General features: G+C 41.2%; 1 protein-coding gene across 1 annotated transcript in view; it reads left to right on the plus strand.

The window, feature by feature from the left end:
• Nucleotides 1–25,568, plus strand: part of Dnah9 (dynein axonemal heavy chain 9) — a 352,309-nt gene that overhangs the window by 206,482 nt on the left and 120,259 nt on the right. Inside the window, exons 44-48 of the mRNA XM_021178488.2 lie at nucleotides 2,844–3,006; nucleotides 7,255–7,378; nucleotides 17,431–17,573; nucleotides 17,848–18,009; nucleotides 18,164–18,397. Coding sequence (XP_021034147.1) covers nucleotides 2,844–3,006; nucleotides 7,255–7,378; nucleotides 17,431–17,573; nucleotides 17,848–18,009; nucleotides 18,164–18,397 — 826 coding nt within the window. The remainder of the gene's footprint in view (nucleotides 1–2,843; nucleotides 3,007–7,254; nucleotides 7,379–17,430; nucleotides 17,574–17,847; nucleotides 18,010–18,163; nucleotides 18,398–25,568) is intronic.

The following is a 25,568-nucleotide window of genomic DNA, read 5'->3' on the forward strand; positions in this document are numbered from 1 at the left end:
ATACAAGGGTGAGGGAAGGGTAAATCTAGCTGATAATGACAGAGCATAAGTTTCACAATTAAATAAGTGGAATAAAAAGGAGAAGTAATAAAAGATCTAAATGTAGACCAATAAGTAACTCCTGGATATTTAGGCAGACAAGTCTTAGCCACACAGAATTCAGTGACGTATGGTTTTAAGTCCTAACCATCTCTCTATGTCTAAGACAGAAAACAAAAGGGTGGAAGTAAAAAACTGATGGGAGCTTAGAATGCCCATGAAAGGGCCTTAGAAGGGAGCCTTGGGGGAAAAACAGAAAATGCACAGATGAAAAACATTGTGATTCGTATGCACGAAAAGTATTCAACTCCCTAGAAAATCACATTAAAACTATAATATTTAGCTTTTAAAGTTTTCAGATATATGTGTGCATGTGTACATGAAAAGGTCCATGCCAAGAGTGTGCTGTTTCCAGGTTGTTGATGCACAAACACCTACTCCAGGGTTTCCATCCCAACAGCAACTACGCAGGGATGAGGCATTGCCAACCCACCGTTTCTTATGCTGATTATGGCTGACTCAGACATCTTCTAAAACTACTCACAAGCACCAGCTCTGTGCTGAGTTTAGTCAGACCTTAATTGTTCACCACTGTTTACACTGAATATGGATCATCTACTGTAGCATCTTTAACCGAGGGCAGGGATGCAGAGGTACAGGATCCAATCTCAAGTAGATCCTCTGATTCTTAGCCAGAAGTGTCACACCCCAATTCTGATTCTCACACTATACTGACAATTTTGGAATCTTGGTTTCTTCAAAAACAGGAAAATATTATAAGAATGTGTTATTATTTTAATCCCAGAAGTTGGGTGTGGGACAGCTTTAGCTGACTATGATTTGCTTTGTGCTCTAACAGTGGTGTGATTTTGCCAGTTGCAGATAGTTTCTGTGATTTTGGGGGGCGTTTGGAATTCTGGGAACTTTCCAGAGCATATAAATGCTAGAGCCCCGATAGCTAGGGTTGGTGGTTGATGGTTGTTTAGGGAGGTTGGATGCAGATTGCTAGCCATGGTTAAAGAAGACACAAAAGGAAAGAAATTAGGTTCAAGGATTTTAATAGTTCCTCCTCTATCCTTGTTTCTCTTCTCCCTAGTGTTTGCAGGAGAAACCAGAGGGATAAAGGGTGGGGAAAAGAAGAATCCACAAAAGTAGCAAAGACCAGCTAGCTATATGACACTCTTTTTGTCCAAGATCACCAACATTAGAATTTATTGGCTCACACTGTAGCTCAGTGAATACAGCCCATTGTGTTCTCACCCTCCAGCACCTATGGATCAGTTTTACTTGAAAAGAGCACAGATGGGCACTGCCGTTCTGAGCAGCTCCCCCCGCACACACACACCCCCCCCCGTTAAATTTCCTGAGCCATTTAAAAATTGCCTTGCTGTTTGGCTCAGCAACTTTATATCTAGGAAGCTCACCCCAAGGAAATGATTAGAGATATAAACAAAATGTTATAACACATTATATGAAACTGGAGATATTGGAAACAGCCTAAGTATCCAATCATAGGATATTTCAGACAAGCAAGTTATTGTATTTTTATTATCAATACAATATTGAAATTCTATATGGTGGTGTTGTACCATCAAAGGCATGGTCTAGCAACTTGCTTGATGGCTTAGAGAAGTCAGCACAATCTACTGCTAAGTGAAAAACTGGTCTCAGGACACTGTACCCAATGTTTAGGAGTTGGCTTGGTGGTAGAGCACCATGTATCATTCTGAGAACTTGAGTTTAATCACCAGGACTTGGAACAAATAAACAAAACATTATGCTCAGTATATAATCTGCCCTTGGAATTTAAATGCTTCAGGATAGAAATGCATTGACATTTAAGATGTAATATCCAAATATATATTCACAGACATCTAGACACACTAGTCTGCAAGGCCATAAAATTAATGTCAGTAGGATTTATTGCTAGACAATAGAATTGTGGGGGTTTTCCTGTATTTTATATATTTTGTATAATGAGAAGCTATTAGGTGCCTTATATAAGATCCACTGCTGGTGAAGATTAATGGAAGATTAGAATGAAAGTCTGAAGGAGGCTGCAAGGTGTATCATTTGAAGAAGGCCTCTTGGGTTGGTAGTGGCTTCCTTCATAGGTGATGATCTAAGCCCAGAGGAGACCTGAATTCTTTCCCACTGCTGAGGTAGAGAAACTGATACTGGGAATGCTAAGATGTTTGAGGGAAAGAATCCACAAGCAAATATCCACTGCTTGAATATCAGCATCCAGGAAGGGTTATAGGACTGAGGTTCAAGCCTGAACTCCCTGCTTTCTTCCTATGCTTTAAATTTGTTCTTATTCTTCATGAGACAGATACTTCTAGCCTTGTCTTTAAGGCTTGAGCCTTCTATGATTATTTTCCTAGTAGCAGGGTTTTTTTTTTAAACTTTTCTTCTTTTTCATGCTTCTTCTTTTACCCAAAGTCAACAAATAGGTGAGAAGGGGGACAATGTGGAAGCAGCAGGTCCAGTGATGGAGAAGAAGAAAATCACCTGAGTCCATCTCCAACTACACCACTCACCCTCTCAGGCCTGCCAGCCTTCCCTGGCCATTTCCCCCAACTCTCGCCAGTTCAATGGGGCTTCTGGCTTTATGGAAAGCAATGACAATTTCAGTGCACTTGAGCAAGAAGATGATACCATGTTTGAGGGCAAACTCTGAAAGTTCCCTGAGTTCAGTTGTGCCTCCAGGAGAGGCTCCCATTACCTCTCCAATCATTACACCCCTTGTGCTTCTCACTGTGGACAGTGGACTTTGTGATATGTCTCTGCTTACTCTTTTCCAGCTGTCACATCAACCGAATCCTGGAGTCCCCTCGAGGAAATGCCCTGCTAGTTGGTGTAGGTGGGAGTGGTAAGCAGAGTCTGACAAAGCTGGCAGCTTTTATCAGTTCCATGGATGTATTCCAGATCACCCTTCGCAAAGGCTACCAAATCCCTGACTTCAAGGTAAGTTTGGCCAGAGTAGGAGGAGACTCTGTGTCTTCTTTAGGGTTTTTATTGCTCTGAAGAGATATCATGACCACAGCAACTCTTATTAAGGAAATTATTTAATTGGGGCTAGCTAATAGTTAAAAGGTTTAGTCCATTATCATCATGGTGGAAAACATCATGACTCACAGGCAGCCATGGTGCTGAAGGGTAACTGAGAGTTCTACATCTAGATAGTAGGCACCAGGAAGAGATAGTCATACTAAGCCTGGCTTATGTATTTGAGACCTCAAAGTCCACCCCCAGTGACACACCTCTTCAAAAGAAGGCCACACCTACTCCAATAAAACCACACCTCCTCATAGTGTCACTCTGTATTGGGGGGACATTCCTATTTAATCTGCAAAACCCCACTCCCTAGCCCCCATATGCTTATAGCCATAACATAATGCAAAAATGCAGTCAGTCCAATTTCAAAAGTCCCCATAGCCTTTAACAGTCTCAAACTTGTGTAAAAGTCACAAGTTCAAAGTCTCTTCTGAGATCATGCAATCTCCTAGCCCTAATCCCCTAAAAATATCAAAATTAAAAACAGACAACATTCTTCCAACATACAGTGGCACAAGATGAACTTTACCATTCCAAAAGGGAACATAGTGAGGAAATACTGGGCCAAATCAAGACCAAAACCCAGCTGGACAAACTCCAAGCTCTGCATCTCTGTGCCTGATAGCAAAGTGTTCTTCAAATCTCCAACTCCTTTCAGCTTTGTTGACTGCAGCAAACTTTTATCTCTTGGACTGGTTCGACTCCTTATTTGAAGTTTTCCTCAGCATGTATCCAAAGCTCTGAGATCTCCAACATTTGGGGTCTCCCAACACACTCCATAATTCACCTTCGTATCTTCACACAGCTGTCACTCTAGGCCTCCATACAGGGACACCCCTGATACCTGCCTGGCCTTTAGCAGCTTTCCTTAGTCACAAAAGTCCTTTTCTTCTATCCTTGACTCTTAAAACTAGAATCATATGACTGAAGCGGCTGGGGCTAGAATATAGCCCATCATTCAATTATATCTTCACTGGATTTCTGTTTTTGATGGTTTCCTTCCCAGCCTAGACTTGACTGTCCTGAAACTTGATCAATAAACCAGACTGGTCTCAAACTTAAGAGATCCACCTGCCTCTTCTACTGGTGTGCTGGGATTAAAGGTGTGTGCCATCACATCCAGTCCTAAGCTGTTCTTTAATTCCTTTCCACAAGTGTAATCTTAGCTGGGCAGGGGCTTGCCTGAGGTCACTATTCTCTTAATTCCATTTAACATAAGGCTTTTCTTTAATGTATTTATCTCCTTAAACATGGGATTTAGCTACCTTCCGATTTTTGGTACCCATTTTATCCTTGATCTGTACATTTCGTATTTTTCTTTGCTCAGCTGGTTCCTTTTCATTATTGATCTTCATAAGAGTGAACACTAATAACCACAAGACAAAGTCAATACTAGGCTGTTTTGAAAGTTCCTCTGCCAATACAATTTATCCAAAACTCTTTAATTCACCTTCAGGCAGAATCCTCAGGCAAGGGCAAAAGCAGCCACATTCTTCACCAAAATATCTCAAGATCCAGGCCACATACTAATATTCTCCTTATCTGAAACCTCTTGAGCTAGGCCTCCACAGTTCAAATTACCCTTGGACCCAGTGTCTTCCATGTTCCTAATAGAATTGCCCATTAAGTGTGCTTAAGGCATTCCACTGGTTTCTTAAACCTAAGTTTCAAAGTCCACACTCCTCCAAATGAAAATATGGTCAGGCCTGTCACAGCAATACCCCACTTCTGGTACCAACTTATGTCTTAGTTAGGGTTTCTATTGCTGAGATGAGACATCATAACAAAGGCAGCTCTTATAAAGGAAAACATTTCATTGTGGTTGGCTTATAGTTCAGAAGTTTAGTTCATTATCATGGTGGGAAGCATGAAGACATACAGGCAGACATGCTGCTGGAGAGCTAACTGAGATGAGAGTTCTACATCTGGATCGGTAGACAACAAGAAAGGAGAGTTACAGTAGGCCTGCCTTGAGCATTGGAGCCCAACCACAGTGACACACTTCTTTCAATAAGACTATACCTACTCCAACAAGGCTGTACCTCCTAATACTACTACTCCCATGACCAAACATTCAAACACATGAGTCTATGGGGGGTCATTTCTATTCAAACCACCAACACCCTGCTTCTCCACCTACAGTCACCAGCCACCTACAATCCTTGTCATTTTCCTTGGTTCTCCATATTTCCTACCCAGAACCTCCCATTAATTGTCCATGTTCTCTTTAGTTCCTGTGCTGGTAATATATGAGGTTCTTTTCTCACTAGACTCAGCAGAAGGACGGGTCTTTTCAAGGGTCAACATCTGTGGAGCCTCATCTTTTACATCAGTGTGTCTTGGCTCTTGTCCAATCTGTTTCAAATTTAGCACACAGTTTGTTAACTGCTCTTGTAGACTTGGGAAGGATTCAGAGATTCTGTCCAAGTTTTATAAGAAATTCATATTGTAGTAGACAGGAATACCCGTTGCCTCTGGGACCTTCTATGATATTTCCTGGTTTCAGGGTGTAGGCACATAGAAGCCATAGTCTATGCTCTGGACAGTGAAGAAAGGTAGCATACACCACTTTCAAAGGCCACTTGTCCAGCAGTCTTTTGAATCCACAGCCAGAGCCATGTCACTTTTAGAAAGTCATGTTATAAATCCCATCAGGAACTGCCTTTAGTATTCTTGAGAGAACTCCAGCCAGTCCTGAGCCAGACCCTACCCACCTGCACTCATCATCTCTCAGGCAGTGATAAAAGCAGATGTTCTCTTCTGCTTTGAAGCCACAGCCCTTTGTTAACACAAGCTGCATCCAAGGTCATAAATCAGGCTCATGGTCTTTCTTCATATTTCCAAAGACAAGCTAGTGGATGGTAAATAGCATTTACAGAGTGGCATAATCCTGGCTATAGATCAGAATCTCTAGGAATATTCCAATAATGCTGATGCCTGCCTCCCTTCCCAAATTGTTCAGATTTAGCTCACATGGAGGAACCAACTGGGCACTGGGACTGCTCAAAGCATCCTCTGGGTGATCCTAATGAAAATTGAGAAATGCCATCTTAGATCAGTCTGCAAAAGGGAGGGATAAGAACCATGAATCAAAAAAGAACTTGGTTGCCTTTGACGTGTTATTTGAACACTACAGTAATTCTACAGTAAAAGAATGTTTAGGGTTATTAGGAAATAAATTATGAAGGATACTAGAGAGAAAGGAGCATAGTAGTGTGTAATGTACAACTTTATAAGAGTTATGTTCAAGGAGCCAAGACTGAATGCACTGGCCAAATTCAGGCCATAATTAAAGAACATTAACACAGTGAAGGGTTGATTTGCTGAAACCCTTTCCAGGACTGCTACAGCTTATAGCCTTACTGGTTCTTAAAGTCTATTGTGGATCAAGCAATAATTTTGAGAATCTTTATTGGATAGGATCTGATCAATGGAAGAAGAGTGTGTAAGTGTCTGATAATTTGCTAAGTTCAGAGAGTAGGTGCTATTTCCTCAGAATGCTCATGAGAAAGAGAAGGGGAAGCATATATAGGTCTTCAAACTGGTTAGGCACTGGAAGACGACAGAGGGAGAGAAGATGTGCTTGTACCTTGAGGTGAGATCAAGTCCCTCCCCAGTCCTCAGATTTCATCCATCTTCAGATTTGACTGGGTTTCCTCTGCATGGTTTTGTGTTTACACCTATGTCTATGTCTCCCAGCACATTTTTTTCAATCAAGTCTTTCTTTGGAGCCAGTCATAAGAGTAGAAGGCATTGCTGGTATAGGATGCATTCATTCCCATACAGGTAGCCCCTTCTGGAACAAATCATTCCCTCACTTGATGACATTAGTAAAACAGATGAGCAAGGACCACACCTGACCATTGGGAAGGACCACCTTCATTAACTTTCTGTAGGACCTCAGCACTAGTGTATCAGCAGCTGTAGTTGTATGAATTAAGAACCCCAGTATGTGATCTTAATTGTTCACCTCCATTGAACTGATACCTAAAAACATGGCATATTTTCCCTGCCTCTTGCTGAAAAGCAGTGTTCCTCCCAGCCTCTCACTGTCATCTTGTTTTATTTCCAACTGAAGTAGATAAGAAAATGGTTCCTTTCCTGAGTAATGAGTTGTCTGTCTCTTCTGAGGGATCTGTGACATTGATGATCTTGCAGGTGGACCTGGCCAGCCTCTGTCTGAAAGCTGGGGTAAAAAATCTCAGTACAGTGTTCCTTATGACTGATGCCCATGTGGCTGACGAGAGGTTCCTGGTGCTCATCAATGACCTCCTGGCATCTGGTAAGAAAGTCTTTACCCTTGGATACCACTAACAAAGTTGGAGTCATTTAAAGGTAGAGGAGTGGTCTGACATCAGAAAAGTCAGGTCATAAAGAATATTAACACATTCCAGGATGATGTCACTGTTTCAGAGTCATTGTCTCCTTCATGGCATATAGCATTGCTGCCCCCCCCCAATGGCAGTTGACAGTCATTCCATGAAGAGGCCCTGGCTCCTGGCCCAGAACATGCACTAACAGGTTCTGTAATGGCTTGTTTCTAGGGAGGATCTCTGCCCTGGATTCCTCACTGTGTTGCCTCCTAGAACAACCCTGAGCCTACACTTACATCTTTCTCACTTGATCCTGTTTAAACTAATTTTATATTAGAGAATTTTCCTGCTAAGTCTTATGCCCCCAATAACAAATGTTTCCATTCTTAAATGTGATCTTTACATTTTATCGTTGTATTTAATCTACAATATTACCAACCTTTTTAAAATTATTATTGTATTGAATGAGGCAGGAATCCAATTCTCCTCCTACAATAACTCTATCTTAAATCCTAATTTCTGAAAAACTAAAGGAGTAAAACAGAGATTCCAAAACTTACAGATTTGGAGATGTTGGGTATGGTGCCTGCCTCACCCTGGATTTCACTTGGCACCAATCCAGCCAGGTCACCTTCTCCAACATTGTTTGATTTTAGCCCATTGAAATTTCATTTCTCAGTGAAGTATCTTTAATTTATTTAATTTAAAAGAAACTCTGCTGATGTGTAGACCAATTTCTGAAGTCTCACTGAATAAAATGCAAGCCTGCTGGCCCGATCTTCCCTTCAAGGTGCTGGTTTTCCTAAAATCCTGATTTGGGCCTATGTGTTTAAGTGGGGCAGCAAGTTGGATTTGTTTGTTTTCTTCTTATAATGTTCTCCCTTTTAAATGAGCAACATTAGGAGCGAGGATTAGAGCATATCTTCTACTTTTCACTTTCAAATAAATAATTTCAGACTGGGAAGCCACTGGATACAAGTCCAACCAAGTCCATGGGGGGTTCTAAATCATCTCTCAGTAATCCTTCAGTTCCATTGGATTGTCTGATCATTTGGTTGTTGGAACTTACAATGGAAGAAGGAAACTATACCTTGTGATCAGAAAAATTGGGTTCTAGACAAGAGAGAGAACTCTGCTACCATGAAAGGTTGGGCCTTGGGTGTCCCTGCCAATGACTCAGTACGTGGTAGTTATCTACAAGTCAGGATGGCTATAAAAGTACGAGTGTGTGCTACTGATTCCACCCTCCTGCAAAGGTCTGCTTCATAGAGCCAGTGACCTCATGCCTTAGGCTATGGTGTTTTCTCCTGTGCATTTTCATTTGTTAGTATTATGACATCACTGTCAAAATCAAGCCATGACGGCAATACCTCCCCCCAAAAAAGACCAAAAGAAGAAAAGCCTAAATGATCAGCCTCTTGTTTTCCTCTTGCATTCTAGTCTCTTCATCAGTGATCCCTGCCCCCAGTGTTAGCCCTTCCTTTAATATCTGTATCCATGAGATAGCAAACTGATGCTGTTTTCTCTCCACCCATCTCTGAATCCATATCTTTTCTATCCAGACTACCCCAATTTGTCAATGTTTGCTATGACAAATTCTGACACCTCTTAACTTATGTCCTTCCAACCCAGGCAACCCCTTGGTATAATAGTTGAGGCAGGGCCTGTCTAAACCATGATCCCGTATTAATCCCTAGCTGGGAACAGTATGCAACCCAAATCCCCTTGGTATAGGGAAACAGTCTCTCTGCTGCCCCTTCTCCCATTGCTACCCTCACGGCCAGATTATGAGTTAGCAGTCCCTAATTCCTTGATGTCACATAGCAGGCTCATTCCAGACATCCTGGCCTCCACTGTTCCTTGTGAATCATATCCTCTTCACCCATATCTGAACACTCAAGTGTCTTATTGGTAATATGCCTTCACTGTTCCACACTCAGGACTAGGAGTAGCCTTGTCCTATTGAAAAATCAGTGGCTACACTCATTCCTGCTATATTAACACAAGACTATAATTTTAAAGACACTAAAACTATACTATCAGCTGTTTGCTTATTTTACAGTGCCAAATAATCTAGGGACACAAAAACATAATGATTAAATATCTACTTATCTAGTTTAGGATGGAAAGCTAACAAAACTAGATCCATTGCAAACTTTTATTTCAGTGTCCTTCTTAGTCCTTAATGCCTCTTGGATTCTAAGTGACATTCGGTGAGATATTAGGTATTACTATAGAATAGTATGTTTTGGTAAGTTTTCATGCCATAGATAGTGAGGAACATGGGCACTCAAGTGGCAATCACAACCCCCTGATTTTTCTTCTGGGGACAAAGGAAGCAGTTTTGGCTTTGTTTGTTTGTTTGTTGTTTAACCATAGGATCTAGGTGGGGATCAAATCTGACAAGCAAGTGTAATACTGAATCAAACACTTCCCTTTCATCCCAAGCTCGAACTGACTGAACTATACCAAGGTATCAGAGTCCCACCAAAACACACCAATCGCATATTGCTAATCCAGTTTGCAAGATACTATAGCATTTAGCCTGTAAGTGCCTGCGGGTAGAGATGGAGAGGCCCAACTTTAGGTCCTACAAGAATGGTTTTGAGGTGTTTAAAGAGCTTCTGCCTTTGTACAGATAATGCAGCTTTTATCAAATCATGTATTAACATATAGCACAGAATAAATGACATGAATGTTGTCAGGAGAAATCGAAGGGTGCATCTGAAATTGGGAACTTTGCTCACAGTTTAGATGTCACTAGATATTCCATCCAGAGATCTCATAGGTTCTCAGGATCTTGAGAAAATCATGGTGAGCTGATGAACCTGGATGAGTTCCTAATGCCCCTCAGAGCTCTAGGCATCTTGTCACTGAGGATGCTCAGAAGTTCAGAGCAGCAAGCCTTCTCTACGAGGCTTTTCAGGTCACCTGGACTCTGTCATAACCACTCAAGTCTGTCACTGAAGTATAAAAATAAGCATAAACAAAGCTCTATGTAACAGTAAGAGCGTGGCTGTACCTAATAAAATGATTCATGGACAATAAAATGTTGAATTTTACATAAGTTTTGTGTGCTACTAAATATTGCTTTCTTTCAAGCATAAAAGATTGCCTAAAAATGTTCCATTCTCAGTAAGGACACACCAAAAAGAGACAGCAAACAAATTTAGCCTGCAGGCCATAGTTCTTCTTCTCAATATGCAGCATTTCTTAGAGAAACATCAAAAGTACATCAACCTTGCATCTTTCAAATGAAGGAAAGGTGAAAAGGATGTGAACCAATTACAAATGTCTTAGATCAAGGGGAATCCATACCCTACCTGGAGGGCTATAACATACTTACACACAAGGAAGTGCAGGGGAGCGCAGAGGCCACAGAGCTGGAAACCCAGCCCACTGCTGAAACCGTGAGGGTGGCAACAAGCCAACTCCATCTGTCTAACAAAACAATACAAGCTGTGCCCTGAACCCCAACACTCCCAGCACACTAAGTACTCTTATTTTTCTAGTAGTTTTCTCTGGTTTTTTAACAAGAGAGCTGAAATATATTATTTCATTTGGAAGTCCATAATTTTGACAAATGATAACACAAGGTATTTATAGGCATAACTACTTTTTTATTTTTATTTTTATTTTTGTGTACAATTTTTATTTTTTGTGTTAGTTTTGTCTGCACATATAACTGTGCACCACATGTGTGCCTGCTGCCATAGAGACCAAAAGACATTGCCAGATGCCTTGAAAATGGAATTAGGTGGTATGAGCTATCATATCACCTGTGGCTGCTGGGGGTTCAAACCCTGACCCTCTCTGAAATAGCAGCTAGTGCTCTTAACTGATGAGCCATCTATTCAGCCCCATTTTCATCTTTTAAATAACTCAGGCTATCTGACATAAAACTTCTACCTGGGGTAGTGACACTAGCCAAGCTAGGTGAGGTAGTAGTTCAGGGATCTGCACTAGGTCAGGTGATTGACAAGATCATAATTCCAGGCAGCTAGTATTGGAGACCATTGGCTAAACTACCCACTTCGGAGACCTCAAGTCCTCAGGAGAGGAGAATGATCAGGGTGACCCTAAGAACTTTTTCCATCTCTGGCATTGCTGCAACACTAACATTAGCATGCTGGTTTGGGAGAAGAAATGAAAGTTCATAAGAGTTAAGGATCTATCAGGATCTTGTGGGTGGGTCTGGGTCCAGATAGCACTATGCTAACCTTATGGTTTGTTCCAGCAATGCACAGGGCATCCCTGGCATCCACGATACTCCCTAAGCCTTCACACGATGACAATGGTCTTTAACTCTCCAGCTAGTCTGCTGCTTCCTTCATCCTTTCAACTGAGTTACGCCATTGAGCAAAAACCTCACTTTTCCCTGGGACTCCTGTGAGAGCCTCATGTCTCCCCAGTCCTCACATGAGTCTCATGTCTCCCCAGTCCTCACAGAGTCTGAGTTCCTCTGCAATGTGCCCCTGGCCTTCATCAGTTCCCTTCTACCCTTCCAAAGTCAGCCCTTCCACCTGAGCAGGATACAACCCAAGTTGGAATTTTTCTCTGTCTCATCTCTTCTTTCGATTTCTGCCTCATTTGCTTCCTGGCTTTCAAACATGTCTAAACCTGTCTCTCCTTATCTAAATATAAACATTTTTTTCCTCTGACGTGAAATTCAAACAAGTCTTAGATCCCTTAGACTAAATTATCTGAAGAATAAAATTCACAATATTCACAGTATCAGCCCCACGTTGACTATTTTCTTTACAAAATATGTTGAACATTCAAAACCAGGGGGAAAAAAAACACTCTGGATTGGAAATGATGTTGAAAGATTAAAACTTTCCCCTGTGTGTGTGAGAGTTTCTTTACGTAGGGGCTGGCTGGCTTGGTTGTCTGATTATCTGCATTTCATCTTTACCAAGAGTAGTAGTAATGCTAATTGGCCGCCCTGCTGTGGGGAGCTTTATGGTGTTCCCCATATCTTTTCCTCCCACCTTTAACAAATTTCCATTTTTCTGACACTAGGTTGTCAATGAATGAATGAAATCTCATTTTCCTTTCCCATTGTGCAAGGTACTTTGAACTATATGCTACTCAAGTATGTATGTATGTATGTATGTATGTATGTACGTATGTATGTATGTATGTATTTTAATTTGGCTTTTTTTTTTCCTTTTCCTTTTTCTTTTTTCTTTTATTGGATATTTTATTCATTTACATTTCAAATGTTATCCCCTTTCCTGGTTTCCCCTCCGGAAACCCCCTATCCCATCCTGCCTCCCCACACTGGCATTCCCCTACACTGGAGCATTGAGTCTTCACAGGACCAAAGAGATTAAATAAAGGGTAAAAGCACTTGCAGACCTGTTTCACTATGTGGAACCCACACAGTGAGAGGGAGTGCATTCCTTTAAGTTACCTTCTAACCTCCACAAGCTCGAAATCGTTATTGGATAGCTCCACCCCTCCAGTACGTGTCATGTGCTTACGGGGTTTGCTGTTGACTCTTAGATGTTTCTTAGGGGTTTATAGATGTTCTTTCTACATTTTGGATAGTACCCTCTCATTATTGCATGGGTGGTAAATGTCATTTTAAAGTCTATATTCATCATATCAATTTGGGTGTAACATCACAAAATTAAACTGTATTTTAAATGTCTTAGGTTTCTCATTCTCTCTTTCAGGGGTTCTGTCCCACCCCAATGCCAATGTTTTAGTATCTAAATTGCTCCTGTCTTCCCTTTTTGTATTTATGTTTTTAATCTACCTGGAATGTATTTTCAAACTGTAATCTAACTGCTCTGTGGTGTTGATATTGAATTATCCTAGCATCTTTACTTATTAGTCTCTCCCATGGCACGTCAGTCTTCAATATTAGATTCTGTTGTCATTTCTTTTATCTGAGTCACCTCATAAATACATCACTTTTATTATGTTAATTTACCCCAGGACCAATTTCACATTGCTTTAACAGTCTTGGCTTTACAGGGAGACTTGGCTTCTGACAGGGTGATCAGCTCCTTCCAGCTATTCTCTCCTTTTCCAGGTCTTTCTTGGGATGTATCTGTTAGGATCAATTTTTGCACTGTGTTTTTGTCTCTGTGACAGGTGTGGGACTCAGTGTATTATGCCCATGTGCACATGTCTCTCTTTTCCTTACTAGGATTTCATTTCTTTCCTTCAACAACACCCTATCTCAGACTTCAGACCTTGCACATTTTACATTTACATTAGAAACTCTGCCTCTATTTTAATGGTTTTGTCCTCTTAATCCTTCTAAAAATATTTTATTTCATTTACTTATTTATTGTGAGACATTAAAAAGTGCATGTGCCTTGCTGAAAGCAATCTACAGATTCAATGTAATCCCCATCAAAATTCCAACTCTATTCTTCACCAAGTTAGAAAGGGCAATTTGCAAATTCATTGGGAATAACAAAAAACCTAGGATAGCAAAAAGTATTCTCAACAATAAAAGAAGTTCTGGTGTAATCACATGCCTGACCTCAAGCTGTACTACAGAGCAATTGTGGTAAAAACTGCATGGTACTGGTACAGTGACAGACAGGTAGATCAATGGAATAGAATTGAAGACCCAGAAATGAATCCACACACCTACGGTCACTTGATCTTTGATAAGGGAGCTAAAACCATCCAGTAAAAAAAAGACAACATTTTCAGCAAATGGTGCTGGCACAACTGGCAGTTATCATGTCAAAGAATGTGAATTGATCCATTCTTATCTCCTTGTACAAAGCTCAAGTCTAAGTGGATCAAGGAACTCCACATAAAACCAGAGACTCTGAAACTTATAGAGGAGAAGGTGGGGAAAAGCCTCAAAGATATGGGCACAGGGGAAATTTTCCTGAACAGAACAGCAATAGCTTGTGCTGTAAGATCGATAATTGACAAATGGGACCTCATAAAATTACAAAGCTTCTATAAGGCAATAAGACAAAAAGGTCACCAACAGATTGGGAAAGGATCTTTACCAATCCTAAATCTGATAGAGGACTAATATCCAATATATACAAAGAAATCAAGAAGCTGGACTCCAGAAAATCAAATAACCCTATTAAAACTGGGGTACAGAGTTAAACAAAGAACTCTCAACTGAGGAATATGGAATGGCTGAGAAGCACCTGAAAAAATGTTCAACATCCTTAATCATCAGGGAAATGCAAATCAAAACAACCCTGAGATTCCGCCTCCCACTAGTCAGAATAGCTAAGATCTAAAATTCAGGTGACAGCAGATGCTGGTGAGGATGTGGAGAAAGAGGAACACTCCTCCATTGCTGGTGGGATTGCAAACTGGTACAACCACTCTGGAAATCATTTTGGTGGTTCCTCAGAAAATTGGACATAGTACTATCTGAGGACCCAGCAATACCTCTCCTGGGCATATACCCAGAAGATGTTCCAATTTGTAATAAGGACATGCTCCACTATGTTCATAGCAACCTTATTTATAATAGCCAGAAGCTGGAAAGAACCCAGATGTCCCTCAACAGAAGAATGGATGGAGAAAATGTGGTACATTTACACAATGGAGTACTACTCAGCTATTAAAAACAATGAATTTATGAAATTTTTAGGCAAATGGATGGATCTGGAGAACATCATCCTGAGTGAGGTAGCCCAATCACAAAAGAACACACATGATATGCACTCAGTGATAAGTGGATAGTAGCCCAGAAATTTAGAATACCCAAGATACAATTTGCAAAATACATGAAACTCAAGAAAAAGGAAGACCAAAGTGTGGATAATTTGATCCATTTCAGAAGGGGGAACAAAATACCCATGGAAGGAGTTACAGAGACAAAGTTCAGAGCAGAGCCTGAAGGAATGACCATCCAGAGACTGCCCCACTTGGGTATCCACCCCATAAACAACCACCAAACCCAGACACTAGGCAGATGCCAACAAGAGCCTATTGACAGGAGCCTGATGTAGCTGTGTCTTGCGAGGCTCTGCCAGTGCCTGGAAAATACAGAAGTGGATGCTCACAGTCATCCTTTGGACAGAGCACAAGGTTCCCAATGAAGGAGCCAGAGAAATACCCAGGGAGCTGAAGGGAACTGAAGCCCCATGGAAGGAACATCAATATGAACTAACCCAGAGCTCTTTGGAACTATACCATCAATCAAAGAAAACACATGGTGGAACTTGTGGCTCTAGCTATATTGGTAGCAGAGGATGGCCTAGTTGGTCATCAATGGGAGGAGAGGCCCTTGGTCCTGTGAAGGTTCTATGCCCCAGTATAGGGGAGTACCAGGGCAAGGATTGGTAGTGGGTGGGTTGGGGAGTAGGGGGAGGGGGAGGGGATTTTTGGAGGGGAAATTGGGAAAGGGGATAACATTTGAAATGTAAATAAAGAAAATATCTAATTTTAAAAAAAGTGCACGTGCCACAATGCATGTGAGGTGATAGGGTAACATGAAGGAATGAACTCATGAACTCTCTCCTCTTAAGACAATGTGAGTTCCAGAGATCAATCACTGAACATTAGTAGAGGCACCAAGTGCCTTTACCTGCTGAGCCATCTCACCGACCCCTGTTTTGCTTCTTAAATCTTTTAATGTAGCAAACTTTTCAACAAATTTTCCGATATGTAAACATCTTGTCATTTCCATGAAAATCCCTATTATCTATACCAATTTATGTATTTGTTAGATTTTGAAATTTTATTCATCTGGGATTGAACATACAATATATTCTCATATACTGCCTCATTAAAGTATTTTATCTCATTTTAAGATCTTGCCAATGTGGTTAAAAATCAACAGTTGGCATACTGTCAACACACATCTCTGTTACTATGAGTATAGAGTCTTTTCATATTTGCAAACCTCAGGTATATTAACAAAAAAGTGAGCAGTTTCAGTCAACATTTTTGTTATTACAATGAGGGTAGGCACCTAACCATGTGTTTATTTCCTTTACTTTTCTATCCTCATTTGTGAAGCATATCTTTATATAGTAAGTAAGTAATCTGAGTTGCTGTCTATCCTTTGTAGTTCCTGGGTCATGCTAGCGCTCTGTCATTTTTTTAAGATGCCAAATGTCCCCATTTGGGGACATCAAATGAGGTTTTTTAAGTTGATTAAAAGTTGCATTCAGAAAATTCTTTTTCCCTCAAAGCTCTTAGGAATTTTTTTCCTCATCATTTTATCCGTTTTTAATAGTTAAACAGTTGATCTATGTAAAATTCACCATAGAGTACAAATTAAGATGAGAATCATATACTGAGTTTTGTGAGTCTTAGTTCAGCAAATATAGTCTGCTAAATTCTTAGGTAACTCACCCCCCGACCCCCGACCTCTGTTGACTTAAGCACTATGTTTTCACATTACATTCCAGGGTCCCTTCTTGTGTCCTGTAGGAAATGACTGTTCCTCCCTCTCCTTAACCATATGCACATAGTTATATGTTACTTTTGGCCCCTTTTTTGCCCTAAGTCTTATGGATAAGTATGGTTTATATTTCCTCCTAAGAAGAAGATTCCTTAAGGGTACAATTTCCATAAAGGGCAATAATATAGCAGCTGGTAAATAAATGCCTTGAAGAAAAGAAGAAATAACTAGTGCTGGCGAGATGGCTCAGTGGTTAAGAGCGCCGACTGCTCTTCCGATGGTCCCGAGTTCAAATCACAGCAACCACATGGTGGCTCACAACCATCCGTAATGAAATCTGATGCCCTCTTCTGGAGTGTTTGAAGACAGCTACAGTGTACTTACATATAGTCAATAAATAAATCTTTAAAAAAAAAAAGAAAAGAAATAACTAGGGTGGGGTGTTACCACAAGATAACAAAAAGAAACCCTGTACCCCTTCCTTTCATGAATGCATTTGTTCCCTGTCTTGGTATGATATGGTACCTGCCCAGTTTCACTAGTACATGAAGTTGAACATGGTGGAAAACCAAGCGACCTATATCTTAATGCCAAACGACTCTCTTTGTGTGATTATGTCAATTATCATGATTCAAAGCCACATGTCTGTGCCCCACTTATCCCCAGGTGAGATCCCAGATCTCTACTCTGATGAGGAAGAGGAGAACATCATAAACAATGTGAGAAATGAGGTCAAAAGCCAGGGACTCATGGACAGCAGAGAGAACTGCTGGAAATTCTTCATAGAGAGAGTCCGGCGACAACTTAAGGTACAGAAAGACTGGCTGTTGGTCATGGGCACTGCCAGAGGTGGCTACACGATGTGATAAATTGGACACTGCTCCTCTGGACTGTGTCAAGATGATGTGGTGATGATACAATGATCTTTTGGCTGAGCAGCACTGACAGCATACAGTTTATGAACAGGTCTTATTGATATAGCTATAAATATGGGTTGGCATGGGAAAAGTCTAACCCTGTTCAGCATGTCCCTCCCCTTCTGATATCAACTTTTTGGTCCTCTCTCCACTTCCAATATCTCAGGTGACTCTCTGTTTCTCCCCTGTGGGGAACAAGCTGAGAATTCGAAGCAGGAAGTTCCCAGCCATTGTGAACTGTACTGCTATCAACTGGTTCCATGAGTGGCCTCAGGAGGCCCTGGAGTCTGTGAGCCTCCGTTTCTTGCAGAATACAAAGAACATTGAGGTGAGAGGGAACAGGGCTCCCCTGAGGGTCCACCTCACCTCAGGCATCCAGGGGTCAAGGTTAAAGTTGGAGGTTGGATAGAACCATGGAGCATAACTTTCCATATGGTCAAGGGTTGGATGATCATGTTCAATCTCATTATTTCTGGTGCTAGCCGGCGGTGAAGCAGTCGATTAGCAAGTTCATGGCCTTTGTCCACATAAGTGTCAACAAGACATCCCAGTCGTACCTGACCAATGAGCAGCGATACAACTACACAACACCCAAGTCCTTTCTGGAGTTCATCAGACTGTACCAGAGCTTGCTGGAGAGAAATGGAAAAGAGCTCCAGGCCAAGGTGGAGAGGCTGGAGAACGGGCTGTTGAAGCTGCACAGCACCTCTACCCAGGTGAGCCATGTCTCTCTCATCTGCCCAGTGAAGAACAGCCCCAAACCACTACACTGAAAGTTGAGGTCTGAAAACCTTTGGTGGTCATCTAGAGCCATCACAGCATCAGAAATAGGATCAAAAGTCAAGTGCAGATGCACATGTCTCCAGCTGCTGTCTTGTCTGCCCATGCCCACTGGGGCTTGAATCCTCTAATGGACTTTCTCCCCTTCCTCAAGGCCATCTTCTCTTTCTCCTCCATTTTTCTTTCCTTTTCATTTACTGCCCTTCTGTTATAGTCTATTTGAGTTGCTATAACAAAATAGCTGAGGTGCAATACTTTATAAAGAGCAGAAAGGTTTTTTTATTCACCATTCTGGAGGTAGAAAAGCACAGCACTGCTCTATGCTAAGCTCTAGTGAAGGCTGTGTGGTAGTGGTAGGACCACACACAGATATGTGCAATGGATACAGAAGAGGGAATTGGGAAATTCTGGGCTTGCTTTTTATAACAACCCATTATCATGTAAAATGATTCTGTCCCAAGAGACAAAATCAGCATTAATCCATTTTTAAGTATGGATGTCTTAGGATCTAGTTGCCTTCCACCACACTAAGGACTGCAGTGCCAGCACATGAAAATTTGGGGAACACATCACACCCAAACCATACACCTTCCATACCCAGAGCCAAAGTAAGATGATGGGAAGAAGTGGTTCAGGGTTATAACAGTGTGTGTGTGTGTGTGTGTGTGTGTGTGTGTGTGTGTGTCTGTGTGTGTATGACACATGCACAGTATCTCTTAAATTGTCCTTAAAAGTGCTTATTTAAATGAACCATGTCTTATTTCATTCATTCTTACACTATAAGTAGTTGGTTATTAAGAAGGCCATTTTTATTGTGTCCTTTCTGTATCTTTCTATTTCACATGGAACTGGCTTATTTTTTCCAACCTTCTATTCCTCCCTTACAGACTGGAAGAGCTTCAGTGCCTACTTTGCCTCCACCCGTGTTTATCAAAGAACACCTTTCCCGCAAGGACCCATTTCTATCTTGTTTATCAGTACTCAAGTCAGCTGCTAACTGGGGTGATGGCATTTTGTGACTTTGCACAATTCAGGGGCCATTGTATTCACCATATAAACATAAACATCACATGTTCCTGTAGATAGCTGCCCTATTGATAAACATCACATGTTCCTGTAGATAGCTGCCCTATTGATAAACATCACATGTTCCTGTAGATAGCTGCCTTATTGATAAACATCACATGTTCCTGTAGATAGCTGCCCTATTGATAAACATCACATGTTCCTGTAGATAGCTGCCCTATTGATAAACATCACATGTTCCTGTAGATAGCTGCCCTATTGATAAACATCACATGCTCCTGTAGATAGCTGCCCTATTGATAAAGATCACATGTTCCTGTAGATACATGGGCCTCTTGATTAGCCACCCACCTTAACAGAAGACAGCTGTCCCTATGCTTGTCTACAAACTTTGCCTTTGGAATTCTGATTTTGGGCTTTTCTCTCTGGACTTTCTCTCTTCTCCCATTTTAGTTTCTTGATTCAAAGTACAATGTATCTAAGGGACTTAAGTTCACTCAGGGGATGAAGTGAGCTCTTACAATCTGAAAAGAAAACTCCTCTTGTACTCTTCTTCTACACTAATTCAGTAGCTGTCTCGGGCTCCGTTCATCTGGCCTGGGCTGGCCCCAAGGAGCCATGAATGGCACTGGTTCCTGTGCCTGAATTGATCATGTTCTCACCGTGGCTGTCATCCTGCTGGCCATTTACTTTGCACTGCAGGAGAGGCTTTCGAGTTAATTTCAACAATACTAGCTTTATGGATGTAATATCGCTTCTGCTTCATATGCTTCCAATAGGAATTTTAATGACACCGTTGCACTTTAATGCCCTAACAGCATTTTCTTGTGTCCTGCTTATCAGTACACTCAATTGCTTCTTACTTTGTCTGGTTTCTTACAAATGGGCTCATGGAATTCTTTGAACCTCTGAATCCAGCAGGTTTGGGGCATTTTCTCTAGTCTGCTGATGGTTTCATTCTCTGCCTTCTGGAATATACCATCTCCTTGTTTGTTCTGTGGGTTGGCATTCTTTCTTTTTCTTGGTTTGCCTCTAGGCAAATTGATATTCCTTCAGTGTCTGTCATCAAGTTGCTGTGTGATGACCATCAGCCTGTCTCAGAGCTGGAAACTGGAGCACGGGAACTCCAGGCAATGCACGAGCATTTTCCCACATGTGCCTCTGTGCTGTAGAAAGGATTTTTTTTTAAAGATTTATTTATTTATTTATTATATGTAAGTACACTGTAGCTGTCTTCAGACACTCCAGAAGAGGGCGCCAGATCTCGTTACGGATGGTTGTGAGCCACCATGTGGTTGCTGGGATTTGAACTCTGGACCTTCGGAAGAGCAGTCGGGTGCTCTTACCCACTGAGCCATCTCACCAGCCCGGATTTTTTTTTAATCAATCATTCTCTTCTGTTTGTTGTTGTTGTTGTTGTTTTCAGTCTCTGAATTCCCAGAGAAAAGCAGAGTATAACTACCAGTATGGTGCCAGGTTTTCTGTTACCTTCCACTTATTCCCCCCCCCCGCCCCTATTTTCTCCCCTCATCACCTCAAGGCCCTCAGAGCATTCTCCACACCTCCTCTAACACTTGTGCCATCTCCCTGCTTCCTCCTCTCTGGGAATGGCTGGTTTATTTGTACAAAGAGTAGTAGTCAGAGAACGAGGAATGTGAATGGTGTCCTGACCTCATGTGGCAGACACTAATATTTCTTTTGTTCAGATGTCTTTGAATAGACAATAAAGAAAGCACCAATATTCATGTTCATAGTGGAGGTAATTCTACTTAACAAGCAAATGCCAGGTTATCCCATTAGCTAAATCTAGCTCTCTGTGTGCCTAGTGGAAAATCTTAGCCTCAGCTTCAATATCTGCTATGGCCAAGCACCAATTCTCTCCTTCTGTGTTTTCTACATCTGTGATTACCACTTCTAGCTACCGATATTACTCACACTGGAAATTTCTCACATCCAAGAACCCACAAGTTATGTGTGTTTCCTATCTATCTCAAAAATCTGTCCATTTGGCTATTTCACTAATTTATTATCTTTTTAAAAAAAACTCTTCCTGCCTAATTGTTTCTGATAGAGTGAATTCTTACTCTCTCCTCCATTCCATATTATCCTCCACTCCTATTATTTCCCATCATCCATCTCAGTCCAAATCCCTGGAGCCATCCTCAACTCTGCTCATTCCTTTCTCCTTCTGTATTCACTCCCAAGACATCAAAATGCCCCGTTAGTTCAGGCTTCACAATATATTGACATTCCCCAGTCACTCCCTACACTGCCACCAGCTCATCTGAGCTCCTGACGTCTTGACCTGGATAAGTCATAACACCCTCAGAACTCACGAATCTGCTTCTGGTTTTGTCCCTCTGCTGTCTGACACAAAATGAGCAGCCAAGGTGATTGGTTTCAAACACAAATCAGACCATGTCTTTTCTGCTCAAGATCTTATGGTTCCCTTCTCTTCTTCCCAGTGGCTTCATAGATCCTCTCTAGCTTCCAGAATTCATCTCCTACTAACCCATCTCTGAAGCAACTGTCAACAGCCATCCTGTCACTGAATCTCTTCTCAGATATACTGGAACTTTTTCCTATGCCTGGACATCTCTCTAGAATTTCCACGATACGTGTCTTGGTTCCATATCACCTTCCCAATAAGTCCCACTCTGATGACTCCAGAAGAGATTGCCACTTCTCTCTACTCTTGCCCCTCGTTATTCTACCCCAAGGCTTCTTTATAGTAGGCTCCCTTATCTGACATACCCTTTAAGTTACTTAGCTGTTATATAATCAATTGTGTCTGTTGCTATTAGTTGGTTACAAACTCTGTAAGGACAGGAATTCTTGTCTGTTTGAACACAATATCTCAAGAATGACTGGACAGAATGACACTAATTTAATAGCTGTTGCATGAATAAATCAGCAAATACACAGTGGTTGACGCTGTGTTCCTGGCTATGTTCTGGGTCCTTGCATATTGTTCTATTTATGATTTTCTCCCTCCATTCTGTCCAGCAGAACTCCAGAGCTGGTTCCTGTCTCTGTGCCTCACCCATGTCTGCACTGTGTCAGCTGACCCTGGGTGGTTTTGCTCTCCCTCCCAAAACACTTTCTAAGCTTAGGGAATTATTCATGCCCTTGTCTGTAGTTCCTTCTGGGAAGGAGCCTCTCTCTTTGACAATATGTGTTTGGTCCTTAAACACCCAAGATTTGCCCACAGCCCCCATGCCTTTACCCTTTCTTTGGGCATTTCGTGACAGAGCATGGTTCTGATTATGGAGCCAGCCTTATACTGTGGGAAAGAGCCTTTTCTGGGTTCCTGAGATTGCCTTAATACTCTGTTTTGGTGGAATTAAGTAAGGAGAAATGCAAAGTGTGGCTTAGATGTTTTAGTAAGAGAACAAAAGCTTTAAACCAGCCTTCTCTGATCTGTTATTCTGTTGAAGAATCCTAAAATGAACCTGAGCTCCTGGCTTTTGGTAGTGACTGGGAAGTGGACTCTTTCTGACTGGCAGGACCCTGCTGTCACTCCACATCACAGCTTAAGAGCTATTAAACTCCTATTCATGGTGAAGAGGATTATTTACCTTGGGCCTGAGGTCACAGCCATATCTGCAATCAGGACAACAAAACAACCACAGAGAAAAAAAAAGGAGGAAAAAAAAAGAGAGAGAGAAAAGACAAAGAGAAAAAAAACCCTCACTTCAATTTTCTCAAATCTCCCAAGATTTAAAAAAGAAACAAAAAGTTACTGGTGTGTTTGCTGGGTTGATTTCCTGCATGTACCATTATCAGTCCTGGGTAGAAAAGAACAAGATTCATTTATCCTTCATCTCAAAGAATACTCCATAGTAGGTATTCTAGGGAATATGTAATTAAGTGGGTACATGAGTATATGGGGTGGGAGTAAAGAGACAAATGATTCCCATGTCATCTCCAGGTTTACATTAGGGGTGGAGGCTGACTTTGGGCAATGGGGTGTGTGTGGTGGGCATTCTCTAGACACTTATCAGTGCCTGCTGGGATTTTTCGTTTAGTAAACATGACATGTCAGTTTTTAACTCAGCTGTAAGCACTTTATCTGTTCTTGTATTGGTTGATTTTGGGGGGGGGGGTGTGAAGAAACTTCTAAATTATACCATCATAATTATGATATAAGGCTAATACTTGAATTATATTAACAGAATCCTACCATCTGAGTATGACAGTTTTCAGCGATCCTAATCAGGGTGAGAATGTTACAAGACTGGTGTTATAGCTCTGGCTCAGACATGATGCAAATTCATTTCTTAATACTTGTTATATGAGAATGGCTCGTGATTGTAGTAATAATAGAAACATGGAAATTATGCAGTAGTGACTGAGGAGGTGGCTCTAGAGTTAGAAGTGGATATTGCTCCTACAGAGGACTAGGGTTTCGTTCCTAGCACCTGCATCCTTCACAGCTGCCTGTAAGTCCAGATCCAGGGGATCCAAAGTCCTCTCCCAGTCTCCACAGGCACCTGTACCCAGAAGTGCACATACCTACTCATACATGGACACATATATATTCATGTAATTGAAAATTAATAAACTTTTTAGAAAACTGTACAATGATCCAATGTTGTGTCAGCTTCACATGTATGATTTTTTTACTGAGATCTGGTCTGGTATGTAGCCTTATTACTGTGGGACTAAACTTCCATTTGATTCCTCCTTTTTAATTAAGACTCAAGCACTCTTGATTTCAAATCTTAACATGATTTATTCCCTGTAGATGATAGAGCTTGTGTATCTAGGGGATGTCACTCAAGACCTTGTTCGTGGGAGCCCAGTCCTAGTTCTGGTGGTGTTAAAAAACATTTTGGTGATGGTGAAGTGGTGAACAGAACATTGAGTGATTATATCTTGGGATGCCAACCATGGAGGGATTAATAGTTTCAGGACTAAACAATAGTTTGGTTCTTGATAGTGTGGCATGGTTATTTTTGCTTGGTTGCTTGGTTGGTTGGTTGAGGATTTTGGTTGAGACTCATTATTTTGAGACAGATTCTCACTGGTGGTAAGCATCATGACACAATCTTACAGCTCTTGGTGGCTTTGATGAAGTTCTTTAGGTAGCATCTTCTTTTGGTTTTGCACCAGCTTCAATGAAGTCTTGGTATTAACTGTATTCTCCCTTTCGGCATGGTCACAGTCCACAGCTTGACTGAAGAGGGGGCTGTTGGACTCAAAAACTATGCACTAGAGACTCAGTTCTCTACATGCAGTATTCAATCCACAAACAACAGCTTTAATTATTTTACTTATTGATGATTTTTTTTATTTTTAAAAGTACAGTATAGTATGGTGATTTATGTATATTAGATTCCATTTAGGTTGGCATTATCAAGTAGTGTCAAAAATCAAAGGTACCAAAAAATGGTGGGCTTAGTGACATCCATTCTTTTGTTTACAAAGTGAAAAATCTAACTCAAAATCATTCGGAAGAGTAAGAATACAAGAATGGAAGAGAATGGAAGGAGATAAGGAAGAAGAAAGGAGCGGGGGGGGGGACATAGAGAAGGGAAGGGAACATAGAGAAGGAAAAGAAATGCATGAAGTTCCCGACCACACAATGGACACACTAAACCACTTACCACCTGTGGCTACCAAGTACTCAAACTAGGACTACAGAAAGTGTGAGTTCAATGTTAGAACATTTCCCTAGCTGACAGAAGACCCTGATTTCAATGCCTAGCAGAGAGAGAGAGAGAGAGAGAGAGAGAGAGAGAGAGAGAGAGAGAGAGAGAGATCTTGCAGGGGTGTGTACCTGGTTGTCATAATGCATGCCTATAATCCCAAATTGTCATGATATATGCCTATAATCCCAACACTCTGGAGTTGTGGTTGAAAGATCCTGAATTTGAGACTGGCCTGCACTATACAGAGAGGCCCTGTCTTAAAACACCAGCAACAAAAATGAAATGTGGCTAAGCCAAACTGCAATGTGCTAGAAGTATCTCATATTCTCTAGAACTTGGAGACTTAGTTTGCTAAAAGGGGTATAAGATATCTTTGCAGTTTTCTATAATTATGTGTTAAAGTAGCATGTCACCTCTGTTGGCTAAA

Source organism: Mus caroli, unplaced genomic scaffold, assembly GCF_978045245.1.
Source record: "Mus caroli unplaced genomic scaffold, Mus_caroli_1 scaffold_13, whole genome shotgun sequence".
NCBI classification, from domain to species: Eukaryota; Metazoa; Chordata; class Mammalia; order Rodentia; family Muridae; genus Mus; species Mus caroli.